This window comes from Maylandia zebra, linkage group LG11, assembly GCF_041146795.1.
Source record: "Maylandia zebra isolate NMK-2024a linkage group LG11, Mzebra_GT3a, whole genome shotgun sequence".
In the NCBI taxonomy this organism is placed as follows: domain Eukaryota; kingdom Metazoa; phylum Chordata; class Actinopteri; order Cichliformes; family Cichlidae; genus Maylandia; species Maylandia zebra.
The window spans coordinates 18383047-18400808 of record NC_135177.1 but is presented as its reverse complement, the minus strand read 5'-3'; the positions used below and the strand labels follow the sequence as shown (position 1 = coordinate 18400808).

The window sequence follows — 17762 nt, the reverse complement described above, 5'->3', positions numbered from 1 at the left end:
CTCTCTGGGTACTTTGGCTTCCTCTCACAGTCCAAAGACATGCAGTTAGTGGGGTTGGTCTAAATTACCCGTGAATGTGAGTACGAATGGTTGCCTGACTCTATGTGTTAGGCCCCCCCACCCCCTTTTTTTTTTAAATTACACTCATTTATATAATGAGTTAAATAAAAATCAAAGCTTAAATATGTTTAGTAACCAGACAACTTTGGTATTATTAGAGTACTTTATTGGTAATAATTCAAAGCACATCATTTAATAACCAGTAAAGAAATCCTCTGAGAGCAACAAGCACAAAGATTAGTATTTACTTAATTGTGTTTTAGAAAGAAAATGACAGATGACAGAAATAAACAATTAATATTTCAAATTGTTTAAGGTTTTTCTTTTTTCTTGACTCATATAACAACATGGACTGAAGCTGATCTTCCACACACTACACATTGTTGTATATTGACTCATCGCAGTCAGTCTAGACAGAGAAACAAGATTAATTCACTCAATTTGTTTATGCATGCACATTATGAATGAATTATTGAAAAAAAAATCATTACTTGTCCCTACATTGCCATAGAGATGATCATTGGCATAAATGTCAGAACAAGACATATCCTTCCTGTCCTCTTTCCTGCAGAAAGAATGCAAAAACATTAAATCAAGTTACACATCTTCTTAAATCATGTTTAATCACGAGTGAGATTGTTTGTTTAAACTTAAGATGAAGAATCAAAACCTTTTTGTTGGGGCATAACGAGGGAGCTCCACAGGTCTCTCTGCTTTCATGGTGCCCAAGTCTGATGTTGGCGTCTCCCCTGATCGCCCCCTGCTGGCAGAAAACAATAAAATAAATAAGAACATGAGAAAGACAGCTGTCAGTTTTGGTAACCTCTTAAGTAGAACCACATTTGGCTGCTATATTTGGATGGGCAAACAAAAATAAATGAATTTCAGATGCAAGCTCTGAGATAAGTTTTTTTGTACATGTTGGGTGACAAAAATAAGCATCATTACAATGATCTCATGGAACATAGCAGCCTATGATGGTCTGAACTGAAAGAGCAGCAGCAGCAGTTTCAGGAGTCAATGTGTGCATGTTTCATTTATAGAGAGATTATATTTTGAACATTTTTATTTTTGTCAACATACTTCTCATGAGTAATGCTACTGAAGTAAAAGCACAATGAATAGAATCAGTGGATTTTGTTTTTATTAAAAAGAAGAAGAACACAATTAGCCTGTTTTTTTTTCTCTCTTCCCCAACTAAACCTGAAGAGAGAGGAAGAGGGGTGTGTGTTTGTGATTTAGGATAATCTGTTTTTAAAGGAGCATTTTTAAATACCACAGTTGTCTTTGATACTAGTTGTTAATGTTGCTATGCTGCTCATTTAACAGTCTTTCTATAAATGAAAATAACAAAGAATTCAACACCATAACACACATCTAAAGGAAAAGTTGATCCTCACAGCAGCAGCTTCTCTCTGTGCTGATACTCAGAAAAGATGCAAATAACATCTGAGATAGATTTCACTAAAGTATTGACTGTTATAACTCACCAAAGTAGAAGTAAGAAATGAATGTGTGTGACTTCTTCTTTCAAGCTACAGGATTGTGTCTGTGTTTTATTTGTAGCTCTGACTTCATAGTTAATCAGCTCTGTACTTTCCAAGAGACATGGTGCTCTGCTTCTTACTCTGAATACTTTTTTTTAACTCCTGTGTTATGTGCTGCTTTTTCTATTAACTGAATAACAAAGGACATAGGCAATATACCTTGTTTAGGTGGTCTGGCTGTCAAAGCCTCAAAAAAATGTCTGTTATTGTGTAGATTTTTTTTCCAACCACCATTTCAGAAATACAAATATTTTTTTTTTTTTTTTGCCTGTCCCGTTTGGCTCTTTTGCCATCAGAATTATTGTCTAAAGGCAAACAAAGATGCCCAATGGATTTACTTTACCAAATTGACCATCCCAGCCTTGCCGTAATGGTCCATTTGATTCACCTTTTATTGTTTCTTTTATTTTCACTTACTGAATACGGGACAGACTTGACTGGGGGAAAGAAGGGGAGAAAGAAAGAGGGAAAGAGAAACAGCTGAGAAGAGGGACGGGGGAGAAGGGCAAAAGACAAAAACCAACAGAACGGGCAGAGAAAAAAAAATGCATATATCAATCACCTGGATCACCTGCTGAGAAAGAAAAAAGAAAGCAAGCAGAAGAGAACAAGAGTAATAGAATAAACAACATCACAATGATATATGGGAATATGACAGTAAATACTAAATATTAAACATTATTGTGCAGCACATAAGATCAACAGAACACAGTGTGCTTTGAGGTAGGAGCCAAAAAGGGTGTAGTTTGTGGGTGTGATCACCCGTGTGTACACCTGTGAGCATGGACGCGCTTGTTTTTTTTTTTTTTTTTTTTTTAAAGGTTCCTTCATGTAATCATCTGCTAGAGGGTGTGGGGGGGCCACAGCCCCGTCCTCCAGGGTATGAAGCAGGTATGGAGGAGATCAAAACTCCAGACATCCAGAGGCCCCCAGAACACAAGAGACCAAGGAAGACCAACATAGGGGCAGCCGCGCCACTGTCCCAGAAAGAGCTGAGGAGAGTCCCAGATGAGGGCTCACTCAGCAGCCGCGGAGCAGAAGCCAGGGGGAGTTGCAGTGACGCGCCCGTGAGCTCCGTCGGCAGCCAGCCGTGCCTGAGTGACCGAGCCCCAGGGCGAGAGGCCGGGGGCACCCCACCTCCGAAGTGGCCCGAGCGAGCCCCAGGCTCCAGGCCCCGATAAGCGGCTGCCAAGGAGTGAGCCGGTGTGTACCTGGACGCCCATCCCCGGACACAAAGAACCACCAACGCACCGATGTCTGAGGGAGTCCACCACTGGCAGGGGAAGTAGTGGTAGGGGGAGATAGGCCTCCAAACCTTGGAGGGCCTAAGATGTCCCCAGAGAGGTGGCGTCTGACACCCAAACTGACATATAGACACAGAAATACAGGCACACACAGATACAAACATCCATTCCCACCCTCATGCTCTCATATGCACTTACTCCACACACCAACGTGGAGACAGACATAAAGAGACGCTGTACACACAATCACACTCCCCAAGCGTACTCTACAAACCGGGTCTAGGTACCCTTGCCCCTGGAGGGGGGAACTGCAAATACAAATACAAATATTTTCCAAAACTCACCATTTTCTAACAACTCCCACTCCAGTGGCTATCAGAATAATCAGAACAATCACACCTGCTCCAGAGGCTATGAAAATATTCTGCATGTTGTCTGTTCAAAAAGAAGGCATATTGAATATTTTTTGTTTTGCCATGTAAATATAAAGTGATAATAATTAATGCTTGAGATTCTTGAGATTGAAATTTTTTTCTTACCAGTAGCAGGTAACAAGAATGTGAGGTTAGCATTTCCCAGTGTGTTGTTTGCCAGGCAGTGAACAAACTTAAAGGACCCAAAGTATGTCTGCAGAGTTCCAGTAGTAACAGAGCCAACTGTCTCTATGCTGGTGCTTTGCAGGACTCTGTCACCAAGAACAAAATGGACCATGCTGGGAGGCCTGGACTCCACGATGCACTCACACTTTACCACATCATCCTCTGAGAAACACTTAGAGGAAGTCCTAATATCAGGGGGATCTGTAAGGACAATAGAGAGCTATAATTAGGAGATAAAAGATAGTTGTGCATTTATTATATACATTATATGGATAAAAGTAGCTGCTCAGCAATCTAAATTTATGCCATGTTGCCATGATGTAAGCAGAAGTTTTGAACTTTGGAGTTATTGAGTCAGATGACTCAATAACACTATGCGCCTCAGTACTTGGTGACACTGCTTTGTAACTTTATGTTAATTTTGAAATTTCTTCCTCCTAGATATTCCAAAAACTGGCTTCTCAAAACAGTAACATCCTATTACAGTACCACACTCAAGTTAAACGATCTCTCGAGAACGACCCATTCTTTCACAAATGCTTGTAAAGGCAGACTGTACGGCTGGGTGACTGATTTTATGCACCAGTGGCAACGGGACTGAAAACACCTGAATTTAAGGATTAATAGGTGTCAATAAAGTTTATCTTTGACTCACATGAAAATCTATTTTGTTGTTATATTTCTTCCATTTTGTACTCACATAACACATTGAGCTTCATGGTGCTTGATCTGTCTTGTCCTTCCTCATTGACAGCAGTGCAGTACACGGACTCTATTGAATGTCTGGAGACATTTGACATTGTGTAGGTTTGTCCCTTATTCAGCAGAGCACCAGTTTCACTGTGCCACTCATAGCTGCTGACAGGGTTAGCATCACTGGAGCACTTCAGGTGTGCAGTCTCTCCCTCATTCACTGACTGGTACTCAACCTTCACATTCACTGGAGCATCTGCATAGAAATATTAATCCTATTATGTTACTGTGCAGCATGTTATCTTATTTTACATACTGTCAGGTCAAGGTTGAGCTTATTTCAACATTCTGACATGACGGTGGCACCAAATGAAAAAGTTCAGGAAGTCGATGAAAGGCACCAATATTTTGGAGATGATGAATATACTGACAAAATATCAAAGCAGTCAATCCAGTAGTTGTTAAGACTAAATCGACTTTCAGTCAGTGAGTCATTGTCATACCACTAGACTGACGTCGCTGTTCATTAAACAAACAAACAAAACAAAAAATAAATAAATAAGAGAGAAAAACGAATTTATAAATAATTCATAAAAACATTTTAAAAAGGATGCATATAGAAAGGCATAGAATTTACAGTTCTTTTTGGCACAAGCTCATTCAGTGCAATTATCAGGCAACTGAAAGATGACTTATCGTGTCAGCAAGCAGAGGTTTTGGCAGTTTGCAGGTCTGTAGCATTTTGGGTGTGTGTTAACCCAGCGGTCCCCAACCCCTGGGCCTCGGACCGGTACCGGTCTGTGAGTTGTTTGGTACCGGGCCGCGAGAGTTGAGGCTCAGGTGTGAAATGTATAGTTTTCAGGGTTTTTATCGGTTTTCAGTATTATTTTGTTATCGTTTTTATCGTTTACTCGGTTTTCCTTGGTCTTTTCACGTGTGTTATGAATAAATTTTCTTTTTTTCGGTACCGGTACTAGTTTTATTTTGTTGTATTTATGCGCGACACCTTAAAGGCCGGTCCATGAAAATATTGTCAGGCATAAACCGGTCCGTGGCGCAAAAAAGGTTGGGGACCGCTGTGTTAACCACAACACAAAGGAAGAAATACATTAGCAGCTAAATTAGATAAGTGGTTGTTTTTGCCCATCATTCTGAAATGGATCATAAGGCCATTTCCAAATAAGTTTCTCATTCTGCAGTGTGAAAGCTTATTCTCACTGTAGGAAACATTCAAGAAAGTTTGCAGTCTTTCCAGGAGTTGATGTCCCAACAAATTCACCCCAAAGTCAAACTACAATGCTAAAAAAAAACAAACTAGTAATAAAAATGCAGTGTTAAAAAAAAAAATGAATAAATCAAAAAACCCACCAAAAATCTGGGCAGCATGACTGCAGTCATTCACTCAACCATGAACTCCTCAGTATATCAAAGTATTCTAGAGTCAAACATGAGGCTACAGCTTGTTTGCAGCTTGGTCTTAACTAGTTAATAATCCCAAGGACATTACCTACCAAAGAATGACTGACAAAGAAAAGAATCAAGGTTTTGCAGTTGCCTCGTCAAAATTTAGATCTCAGATTTAAATTGTGTGGTGACAATTTAAAAGAGAGCTGTGCATAAAGAAGTGTCCACAAACCTCAATGAAATGAAGCAACCTTCTAAAGATGTGAAAGATTTCAAAATGATGTGAGAAACGGCTACTTACTTTACAAGTCATTGTAGCCAAAGGTGGTTGTACATGCTACTGGGTTTTGCTTAGTTTTCAAATTACTTTGGAGTTTTATGTAAGTGTTCTTTAACATGATTGCACATACAGTGGCATGCAAAAGTTTGTGCAACCTTGTTAATAGTCAATATTTCCCTGTATTAATCGTTGGTTGTTACAATAAAAAAAAAATGTCAGTTAAATATATCATATAGGAGACACACAGTGATATTTCAGAAGTGAAATGAAGTTTATTGGATTTACAGAAATTGTGCAATAATTGTTTAAACAAAATCAGGCAGTTGCATAAATGTGGGCACTGTTGTCATGTTATTGATTCCAAAACCTTTAGAACTAATTATTGGAACTCAAATTGGCTTGGTAAGCTCAGTGACCCCCGACCCTACATACACAGGTGAATCCATTAATGAGAAAGAGTATTTAAGGGGGTCAATTGTAAGCTTCCCTCCTCTTTCAATTTTCATTGAAGAGTAGCAACATGGGGTCTCAAAACAACTCTCAAATGATCTGAAGACAAAGATTGTTCACCATCATGGTTTAGGGGAAGGATACAGAAAGCTGTCTCAGAGATTTAAGCTGTCTGTTTCCACAGTTAGGAACATATTGAGAAAATGGAAGACCACAGGCTCAGTTCAAGTTAAGGCTCGAAGTGGCAGACCAAGACAAATCTCAGAAAGACAGAAACGACGAATGGTGAGAACAGTCAGAGTCAACCCAAAGACCAGCACCAAAGACCTACAACATCATCATGCAGCAGATGGAGTCACTGTGCATCGTTCAACCATTTGCCACACTTTACACAAGAAGATGCTGTATGCGAGAGTGATGCAGAGGAAGCCTTTTCCCTGCCCACAGCACAAACAGAGCCGCTTGAGGTATGCTAAAGCACATTCGGACTTCATTATTCATTCTGGAATAAGGTGCTGTGGACTGAAGAAACTAAAATGTAGTTATTTGGGCATACCAAGGGGCGTTATGCATGGAGGAAAAAGAACACAGCATTCCAAGAAAAACACCTTCTACCTACAGTAAAATATGGTGGTGGTTCCATCATGCTGTGGGGCTGTGTGGCCAGTGCAGGGACTGGGAATCAGAGGTGTGGACTCGAGTCACATGACTTGGACTCGAGTCAGACTCGAGTCATTAATTTTATGACTTTAGACTTGACTTGAAAAAATGTTCTAAGACTTGTGACTTGACTTGGACTTTTACACCAATGACTTGGGACTTGAATTGGACTTGAACCGGTTTACTTGAAAAGACTTGATATTTTACCCCAAATATAAAATTTAACATGCATATTATATAGAGATTGAAAATGTGACGTCATTCACGGGTAGAACCGCAAAGGATTCTGGGAACTCGTGGCAAGCGGTACTAGCGCACGCAGGCTTTCAATTAAAATCAGTCACACAGCGATAAAAAGAAACACAAAAATGTCAAGAAGCTGTTGTATTATTAACTGCAATAGCCGGTCGCATGACAGCCACGGGAAGCCGACGGGTAAAGAGATCGGTTGTTATCGGATTACGTCGTTGAAGAGAAATTGTTCGAGCCATGTTTCCGAAGTAACAAAGAGGCGACTGGATTGCAGCCATTCAAAGACCAAATATAACGTCCCAGAACTCTCCAGCTCACAGGTTAGTCTGCTCCAAGCATTTACACAAAGGTCAGTCTGCTGTTGTAGTTAATGCGTCATTTTTCTTAACATAATTGGTGATATAGGTTACAAGCAAGTCTGGCGCTGAACAGAAATTGTCGCGCTATGCTCCTTTATTTATTGTGCATAAATAGTAAATTATCCTGACACAATATTGCGTTTCGCTTCTGTTATTATGGTACACTGACAAAAACACATACTTTTATTCACAGGATAAAACAGGTTTTTTGTATCACTAATTGTCCAGTACGATTACAGCATACAATATTGTTGTCACTGCTACATTTCTGTGATGGGTACCAGAAATTATTTCCACTACTAATTAATTACCGTTGAGCTCAAAGGTTATATTAATAAACGGTTAACGAATGTGTATTTATGACGACGATTTGTGAGACTGGTAAACTTATGATACGTACGATGGTCTTTCGTTCTACACGGTGCATTTCAAGGTCCTGCACCCATCCGTCGGTAAACTGTACCTGGGCTTGTTGCAGTGACCGGAAGTTACTAAACTTCATGAGTGTATGCACTCACTCCAAGAAGCGTATGATTATAAATATGCATATAAATATGCTACAATGAGATAGCTGACTTCATCTAACTAGCAAATGTTTTCCAGGCTACGTTGGTGATACAGTTTTTTTTAATGTGTATGATATTTTTGTCATGCGATTTTAAAGCTGGTCCTACAACTGCATCCAAGAATAACATGCAGCGTATCTCAGAACTGTCGGTGAAAATTATTCTTGGAGCTAAGTTTAATTGAGCTGCATTTTAAAGAGGTGCAATTTCACAATTTGTGTATATTTTCTAAGTTCACTATTTTGTATGTGTTGAGAAAAACACAGATTTTAAAATTACATGGTCTAATATTTACATTTAGCATAACTGCAACATTATTTTTTCGTTTGTTTTTTTTAAAGACTCGAAAGGACTTGAAATTCAAAGTTTCAGACTTGTGACTTGACTCGGACTTTTACACCAGTGACTTGAGACTCGACTCTGACTTGCCTGACATTACTTGAGACTTGACTTGAGACTTGAGGATAAAGACTTGAGACTTACTTGAGACTTGCAAAACAATGACTTGGTCCCACCTCTGCTGGGAATCTTGTCAAAGTTGAGGGACACATGGATTCCACTCAGTATCAGCAGATTCTGGAGACCAATGTCCAGGAATCAGTGACAAAACTGAAGCTGCGCCGGGGCTGGATCTTTCAACAAGACAACAACCCGAAACACTGCTCAAAATCCACTAAGACATTCATGCAGAGGAACAAGTACAACGTTCTGGAATGGCCATCTCAGTCCCCAGACCTGTATATTATTGAAAATCTGTGGTGTGAGTTAGAGAGAGCTGTCCATGCTCGGAAGCCATCAAACATGAATGAACTAGAGACGTTTTGTAAAGAGGAGTGGTCCAAAATACCTTCAAACACAATCCAGACTCTTGTTGGATCCTACAGGAAGCGTTTAGAGGCTGTAATTTCTGCAAAAGGCGGATCTACTAAATATTGATTTCATTTCTTTTTTTTTTTTGTGGTGCCCAAATTTATGCACCTTCCTGATTTTGTTTAAACAATTACTGCACACTTTCTGTAAATCCAATAAACTTCATTTCACTTCTCAAGTACCACTGTGTGTGTCTCCTATATGATACATTTAACTGACATTTTTTTTTATTGTAACAACCAACGATTTATACAGGAAAATGACTACTAACAAGGTTGCCCAAACTTTTGCATCCCACTGTACAACATTTTTCTCCTAAAAATGAGCACTCTGTGCTTTTTTTTACTGTTAGTCATATGAAGTAATTGACATACACAAATCAATTGGCACTTTGTTCTATGCCAGCTTGTAATAAATATATATTTAAAGATAAACAGTTTCACATTCTGTGTAAAAAAATAAAATAAAATAAAAAAATAAAAAATAAAATATGAGTAACAAATTAAACTGTAAAAGTTTTAACTTGTTCTGCTTAGTTTTTGTTTTGAATGTAATTCTCAATATTTATGTTTCTTTTCCCTAATTTCTTTCTAATTCTAACAACTGCAAACACATGTAACAAAGCAACCATGCCTAGTGTCGGAACACCCTTAATTTTCATTATGTTGGTTTGTGCTTTCTTAGCCTGGTTTGTTGCAATTTCACTCGTGGGTTTTACGATTTCTATAGTCTTCTCTTTATAACTATAAAGACCATTGTATTCTAGATTTTTTAAAAGTGATCATTTTTACAATATTTATAAGATTTTCTTTCATCTACATGTATTTGTCAGTGCACACTTACATTTTACTTTAAGGGTCTTGGATGTTACCCGCTGCTTTCCACCGTGGTATGTAACACTGCATTGTAAAGGTTTGTTGTGATCAGAGTGGTTTGAGCGAAAGGTCAAAGTAGATGTTGCATTCCACTGGCCATTTTGAAGCTTCTGTGTTTGATCATGCTGCTCTCCAGAGTGACTCCAGTGGAAAGAAGGTGGATATGTGGGGCAGGAGTGAAACACAGAGCAGGATGCAGACACAGTTTGACCCTCCTTTACCTCCTCTTGCACAGAGAAATCAGTGGGATTTGGTTCATCTGTGTTAACAAGAAAGATCAAGATGATTTTAAGACCCAAACTAACTGTGATTTTTTTTGCAAATCCAAAGACTAATCCAATTGTTGAATTTCCAAATACCATAATGCGTAGAACTAATATAGGAAATAGATTAAGGTGAGGAGAAGGGAATAAGAGAAAAAACAAAGCAAAACACCATTCTTATAAAAATCTAACAATATGATAATGTGGACTTCACTTTACTATGATTTGACTTTATGCTGTGTGGCAGGTAAGCCAGGACCCAGCAATGAAAGACCAAATAGTAAACTAAAGAAGCAGCTTTGTTGCTGTACGGAAAAAAAACTCAAAAATTCTAACACTAAGCTAAGGAACAAAACACAGAACTCTAAAACACAGAGAGATGCATACAACAGTGGGAAATGGGAAACTGAGGACATAAATATACACAACAGGGTAACAAGAGGATGGGTAGCAGGTGGAAATACAGCTGACACTAATTAGGAATCAACGAGGAATATTCCAATAACACTATTTAGTCCGGAAACATAGAAATAACGAACCAGTACCATAACACTTTCCACATGAGTGGATAATTTGAGTGTAACTGTATAGCATTCATTCAGTTAACTTACCGATCACTGAAACAGAGATTTTGTTCTTTGAGTAGGAAAATACGGTATAAGCTTCCATTATAATCCTGAAATGAAAGGTCCCTTCATCTCTTCTTGTAAGTTTATCAATCATCAGAGAACAATTCTTCTTGCTGAGGTCTCCCAGCAGCTTTGTCCGACTCCAAAACTGAGCTGGAGTTTGAGATGCATCAGAATGACAGATGACTTGATTATCATTATTATACCAAATCCCCGTGAAGGTCTGGGGGCTTTTTTGTGGTTCTGGGTAGTTATAAGAGCAGGGGATCACCACACATGAGCCAAGGAGACCTTTCACTGAGGATGGCACAGCAGCGGTCCAAGATGAAGCTTCTGTTGGAGTAACTGTAATAAATTTGAGAGTAAATTATGATGAAACAAAACAAATAAATAAGACTACCAACATAAGAAGGACAATGTAAATGTGTGTGAAAATAAAGAAAAGATCATGTAATACCGACATTATGTGTTACACAAAGATGTATGAAAATGTGAGAATTAAATTTTTCAGCTATACTTTAAAGGTCTATACTATCCATACCTTTAATGCAAATGTACATGAAGAACAAAGACCATTGTAAGACCATCTTTTCTTCTCACTGTCACGCCAACAAATACGGTGACAAGGATGTCTGTGTTTTTTTAAATTTCCTTCAGAAACATGTGACATGAAGTTGCCTCTTTACTTTTCACACATTTTGCAACCACTTTATCACACTCATCTTACTTTTTTCTGCATGTTCTGCAAAATAGAGAAGAAAATTAACTTCATCATATCTATTTTTTTCTTTGTTAGGTTTTGTAAATGGTTTGTGCTTGATCACAGCGTGTGGTTTCCTGCTGGTTTTGCCTCCTTATTTACACATCAGTTTGACATGTTCAGAGTGAAATGTGGTTACCCTCTCACGTGCACACAGACACACGCACAGCAGAAAGTCCATTTTGATGGCTCTACATGTTTAAGAGTATGAGTTATTGTAGATATGCATTTTAGCCTTTGCATTTCTTACACTGACCCCGGCCCCTGAAGAAAAAAAAATAAAAATAAAAAAATCGCTGGTCGCCACATATGTGAGCACGAGAGAGGAAGACACCCTCGAAGTTCATCGAAACATTAACTTGATATTTATTCCTCCTTTAAACAAATTATTGTAAAGGAATTTTTATTTTGTTTTTATATGTATCTATTTTTAGTGAAATCAACTTATAAACTTATAATTCTTTTCTTTCTCGACATATTTTAAGTGACCTATATTTGACAAGAGCATAATAAAACTGAAATTCTGTTTATGGTGCGCCACTCCAATATTTTTAGTGGCCTCGCTATGGCCACCCCTATGAAACAACTCTGCACTAGAGCTGGGCGATAGAACGATAACGATATGTATCGCGATATAACTTTTACTCGATAGAGAAATCAAGCTATCGCGATAGACCTCGCCGCTCTTGTCCTCTTAATATAAAAAAAACAAAAAACAAAAAAACAAAAAAAGGTCAGCCAATCCAAATCAAGTATCGTAGCGCAGAGCCGAACCAATCACAGCCGCAGCGTCACGTCGCGTTACGTACAGCACAAGTACCAAGCCGCACGTGTGTTTGTTTGGGAAGCAGCCGGCGGGTAATGGAGCCAGCGCATAATGGAGGAAATGAGTGTGCCGACTAGAAAAATCAACCGAGCATGACCGAAGAGAAAACAGATGATGGTTCCAACGCCGGAGAGATTGTCGAACGGAAGAGCCATAGAAGTTCCGTAGTGTGAAGGTATTTCGGCTATTTCAAGTCTGACAAAAAACAGAGTAGCGTGCCGAAAGCAAGTCTGGAAATACAATAAACTGGTGCATGCGTCACACTGTGCGCCACGTTATTGTTTCGGTGAAATGAATTTCTACAATACTGTTACTGTTAATTCTACTCTCTGCAGTGTTTAAATGCTTACATATACACACAGTTACTGTCCCTCCACACATACGACTCGGTTCTGCTTCTATGCCCCAGCTTTGTTTACTTTTTCCCACCGAGGCTTCTAGACTTCTGATTGGCCAACATTTCTGCACGGTTAGGAATCTAGCGCCACCTGCTGCTTTGGCGTGTTCATAGCAGCGTTTTCCTTCATTTCTGCCTTTATGTGTGGACGGGATTATTTTTTAAAACGAAAATGGAAAATCTCCGTTTTCAAAAATACCCGTGTACGTGTGGACGTAGCCTCAGTCTCTGACTGGAAGCGCTAATGCGTCATTCGGCTTTTGTCAGACTAAAGTAACTGTTAAAACTGTTTGAAAAGCTCAGCTATACAACAAGGAGAGATTGAGAATTTCCTTTTAGTTCTCAGTTTATTTGATATTGACAAAAGTTAGTCAGTTTTGTCTGTTCTTCTGTAACACAAACTAAGATTTATTTTTAGAATTAATATTTTGTTTCTAAGTGGAATTGACAATTTAGTAGTCTGTTTCGTTTGTTCTATTTTGAAACTTAAACGCTTTAGCGGCTGCCTTTTGTGTAGTTTGCAATATTTGCCTTTATTTATCTGAAAAAGTCTCATGTTCCTTAAGTACATCTACCCTGTTGAACTTATTATGGGAAATAAATATTTAAATAAAAACAAGCTGCTGATTATTTCACATTTTACTTGTGAGCAACGGCACATTTAAATCTTACAAATATAGTTATTTGGCTTATATCGTGATAGATATCGTTATCGCCTGAAATGAAAAAAACATATCGTGATATGAAAAAATCTCATATCGCCCAGCTCTACTCTGCACCCATGATTCTATCTATGAAAAAAAATTTTTTTGTGTATCTAAAGGAAGAAATTTGCAATTTGTTTGGATTTCAGCTCTATTATATTTCTCATTAAATTAACAGGGACCCGGCTTCTTTGGTATATAGAATGACTACCAAAATAGTAATGGATTATTTTTAATTTGACAGCACTGTTTCACTGTCCAGCTCTGTTTTAGTCAAATGCGATGTCACATGACAGTGCAGCAAGACCTCACTCTTCATTTTGTGGCTTTTCTAAAGTAATGTGGGCAACAACCGGTGAATATAACATTTTAGCTAACGTGCAAAAGTACACTACCTTTACTCTGTGCTTTCTTGTAAAAAAAGTGTTTATATGGGTACACACGTGTGCAGGTAAACACGAGTTCATCTTTTATTTGGCTACACTGGTTGATGTGTTTGTGTACTTGCTATGGGAAGCAGAGCCAATCCACACCAAATGTTTCGGACTTGTGGCGCTGTGAAGAAGGAAAACTGGTGAAGGTAACTAAATGGTGTTGACAACGCCACCTAGGGAGGGAGTTACACCCCAGGAGAGATTACAATAGCCAGTGTAAGCATCGTAACAATTACAAGTGGCACACAGGCTCGTTATTAACAAACAGAGTCCATTTCACCGATTATTGGACAAAACAAATATAAATAAAGAGCTGCAGAAAAGACAGCAACTTAAGTAACAGGGTTAATTAAGACACTTTATTAACAAACATTACTTAAAAGAAGAGGAGACCACCACTTGGGGAGGCAACCTACACTGAGGAGTTCCCAAGGTTGCAGTCTCTCTGCAATCCTCACTGCCACTTTCACTGCAACTTAAATGGTGCGTTATACTTGGTTCCCGGTGTGTACATTCACAGGCATAAAAGGGAATTCCACCACACGTGCCTAGCCTCTGCCCCAGCATTGGCGGTGTCTCCACTCAAGAAAAGATTTAAATTATAAATAAAGCAATATAAAAACAACCCAGTAAATAAGATACAAAAGAAAAAGGAGTAAACACACACACACAACCTTTAAGATACAGGTCCTTTTAAAAGCTTGATTAAAATATAACAAACAGTTAACACTGAAACGCTATAAAACAATGAACAAATGCCAATCAACACGACAGCAACAAAGCAAAAACCAGGCTACAACAAGACAGCAGCAGTGTGTAGGCCTTTAACAAGAGAAAGAAAGTAGTCAGCCAGGGTTCACGCTACTTTAAGCCAAACTGCAGACAGTCAGGATCCTACTTACCACCCTTTTACAGTTACAAAGCTTTAAGCAATTGGCAGGACAAAAGAATGTGATCTGCAATACTTACAGTTTTTTCTGATTGCTTAAGCACATTTTTTGTAACTATTGGCTAATTTTGCAAAACTCTTCACACAAATAAGAAAACCTGTCACCCAATCATCAAAACATTGTAGTTCTCTTGCAAAAGCAAACACAGCTAGATTAACTCTTCACACCTTCGTAAAAATGGTCTTTCCGTATCAAACAGTACACACAAGCCATCATCTACTAAGCACACAATGCGCCAACTGCACACTGATGGTATGAATACAAAACACATCTGGCTTTTGCTTTCTCTGTGCACAAGGTAGGCTATGTCAGTTTGAGCTCATACTTCTGTCATAGATCCATAAGCATAGAGGGATCCAAACTTCAAGTACTGCTGTTTATTCAAACACATCAAAACAAACACAAGTGTTTATTTCCAAGTATAGGATTATTTGCAATCGCCATAATGACTATATGCGTTACTTGGTCTGCAGTGAACATGCTTCCTCTGCCCCCAGCATCTGGTCATCTAGCAATTCTGTAAAGTAACAATTTCAGTATTTTTACATCAATGGTATTGGTGTGTTTCTCATTGGCATATGGCAGTGCTACAAATCTTTGTGCGAAGTGACTGTACTGACCGATTCTCATTTCAAAATGTCCTTATGGTACTTGCTACAGTGTAGCGGCTCGAGTTAGGCTGGACCTGTTGGCCAGCTTCCCTCAGGGTCATTCCACGGTTGATGACATGGTCCACTATTGTAGCTCTGATGCCATCAGCAATTCTATTTCTTACTCTTCCTACCCTTCCTCTCCCCCCTCCTCATCTTCCTCTCCCCCCTCCTCATCTTCCTCTTGCTCCTCCTTGTCCTTGTCGTCCTCTTCATCCTACTTCTTCACCTCCACGTCCTCTTCCTCGGCCTCCTCTACTTCTCACTCTTTCTGCTCCCTCCATTGTACTCTGCACACACAGCTTACCTGTATTATAGTGCTTAGGCTGATTGCAAAGTGAATGAATTATCTAAGAAAGTTTTCACATGTGAAAGTGTGCCAGACAGTTGGCAAATTAGTGTTAATGATAGCCATACATGTGTATACTTTTGCTAGGAGTGTGTTGGAAATTTGGTAATTGAGTGTTGTGCAGTGAATTGTGCCTACAGTTTTGCAAAGTGTGTGTTACAAAATTGCAAACTGAGTGCAAAGCAGTTTTTGTGCTTTTAGTTTTGCAAACTCAGTGAGTGGTTTTGCTATAAGTCTGAATAGTTTTAGAGATTGTGCTACAGGAATCACAGTTAGGGTTTAAGCATTCAGAAAAAACTGTAAAGACAACTTGTGATCTTCGCCACCCTCTACAGGAATGAGTGCAAGTTGCCAGGAAATGGGAGTAGGCTACAGCTGCTTACATTAGGCGTGAATGTTCATGCTGCGTTCACAAACACCATGCATTAACCAAACATCTACCAAATCTAACCCACTATAAAGAAAAACAAGTTTTTTAACCGCTTGTTTCAGGAATTTCTGTGTTTGTCTGGGAAGACTAATTAGAAAGTTTTTAATAGTGGACAACTGATCACATTGGCAATGTTTTGTCTTTTTTGTATTCTGAATGTAAACACGTGGTATGTAATAAATAAAAATAATTAAAAATACAATTAAAATAAAATACAGACAACTGAGAGTAAAGCTAGAATATGACAATATCAAAAGACAAAATAAATAAACTCTCTGTCTGAATGAATACCGCCCTGTTGCACTGACATCCCTCATCATGAAGTGCCTTGAGCGGCTGGTCAAAGGTCACATCTGCTCCTCCCTTCCTGACACACTGGACCCTCTTCAGTTCGGGTGTCGGACAAACAGAGCCACAGAGGATGCCATCGCCCTGACAATGCACACCGCCCTCCCTATTTTTTAGATTTAGATTTTTTTAGATTGATAAATATAAAAATTTTATTTGTTAAATTTAAGAGTACCGAGATAAATCATATGTATTTCTTAATTTAAAATGGCACCCAAATTGTATTCAAAATTGAGCCACACTTATGGAGGTCCACAATTCTTTTCCTGGTGTTTTAATTCAGCGGTCCCCAACCTTTTTTGGGCCACAGACCGGTTTGTGCACGACAATATTTTCACGGACCGGCCTTTAAGGTGTTGCGGATAAATACAACAAAATAAAACTAGTACCGGTACCTCGCAGGCAGCAGCTTCTCCCCCCTCGCTCACATGTGTAAGTTCTGTGCTCAGTTGCCTAGTGCCTGAGCTCGGATCATACCAAAATTAGGGGGAATTTACGACTGTGCGCTATGTGCTTCGAATAATGTGTGTAGCTTTTGTTTATACAGTTGTCAGTCAGGCATCTAACTATGAAACAAATTGGGCTTCTGAAAAAGAAGCCCAATTTGTTTCCCTTCTGTAGGGGTCTCTGCAGGCATACAGGGCTCTGAGAGGGTACAAGATGACAACAGTCGATCATATTTATTTGTCAAAGCTGAATTCAGGGCAAAGTACGCTAAATTAGCGTTCTTAGCTAACAGCTACAATAAGCATAAAAGTTACTGTACGGCTATCATTTGTTAGCATGACGCTTGTTCTTATACATGTAATACATTTATTACCAACCTGAGAGTTTATCCGCTGGTCATTCGACATGATGAATGACTTCTGAAGTCTTAATTCTGTCATGGTCCTGGGGCATTTTGACCCAGCGTTTTGTGTTTCTTTGAAGTTCATTTTTGTGCCTTGTGTTTATTCTGATTTTGTATTAGTTTAGGGTTGAACCTGAAGTTTAGTGTTTTATCAGCACTACCTGTGTCTGTCCTCGGTGCTCTGTTCATGTCCCCGTGTTGTGTTGTAAATCAGTCTGTGTGTTTCCTGCTTTACTTTGAAGGCTCGTGTTCTGGATTTCCTGTTCTATTCTGAAGGTCTGTGTCTGTTGTCATTGTGTTCAGCTTGTATCCT

General features: G+C 38.9%; 1 protein-coding gene across 4 annotated transcripts; it reads right to left on the bottom strand.

Moving 5' to 3' along the window:
- Positions 1-204: 204 nt before the first annotated feature.
- On the bottom strand, positions 205-17710 carry LOC101485496 (sialic acid-binding Ig-like lectin 14). 4 transcript variants are annotated; one of them, XM_076889910.1, is made up of 10 exons: positions 11519-12505; positions 11293-11468; positions 10734-11096; positions 9828-10118; positions 4151-4399; positions 3391-3651; positions 3196-3286; positions 731-820; positions 562-625; positions 205-469 (listed from the first exon to the last, which is right to left on the bottom strand). In XM_076889910.1, the coding sequence occupies exons 2-10, from the start codon at positions 11336-11338 to the stop codon at positions 434-436; spliced, it is 1491 nt and encodes a 496-aa protein (XP_076746025.1). In that variant the 5' UTR covers positions 11339-11468; positions 11519-12505; the 3' UTR covers positions 205-433. The 4 variants fall into 4 exon arrangements, with proteins under 4 accessions (XP_076746025.1, XP_076746023.1, XP_024659980.2 ...); XM_076889908.1 differs by having other exon boundaries at positions 731-823; positions 11519-12504; XM_024804212.2 differs by lacking the exons at positions 11293-11468; positions 11519-12505 and adding an exon at positions 17611-17710 and having other exon boundaries at positions 731-823.
- Between the last annotated feature and the right edge of the window lie 52 nt (positions 17711-17762).

Coding starts and splice junctions, on each gene's coding strand:
- LOC101485496 (XM_076889909.1), bottom strand. CDS start 11,338: ATGGTCTTACAATGGTCTTTGTTCTTCATGTACATTTGCATTAAAG. Junction 11,097..11,292: donor CATGTACATTTGCATTAAAG/GTATGGATAGTA, acceptor AATTTATTACAG/TTACTCCAACAGAAGCTTCA. Junction 4,400..9,827: donor CAAGACCCTTAAAGTAAAAT/GTAAGTGTGCAC, acceptor ATTTCTATGCAG/ATGCTCCAGTGAATGTGAAG.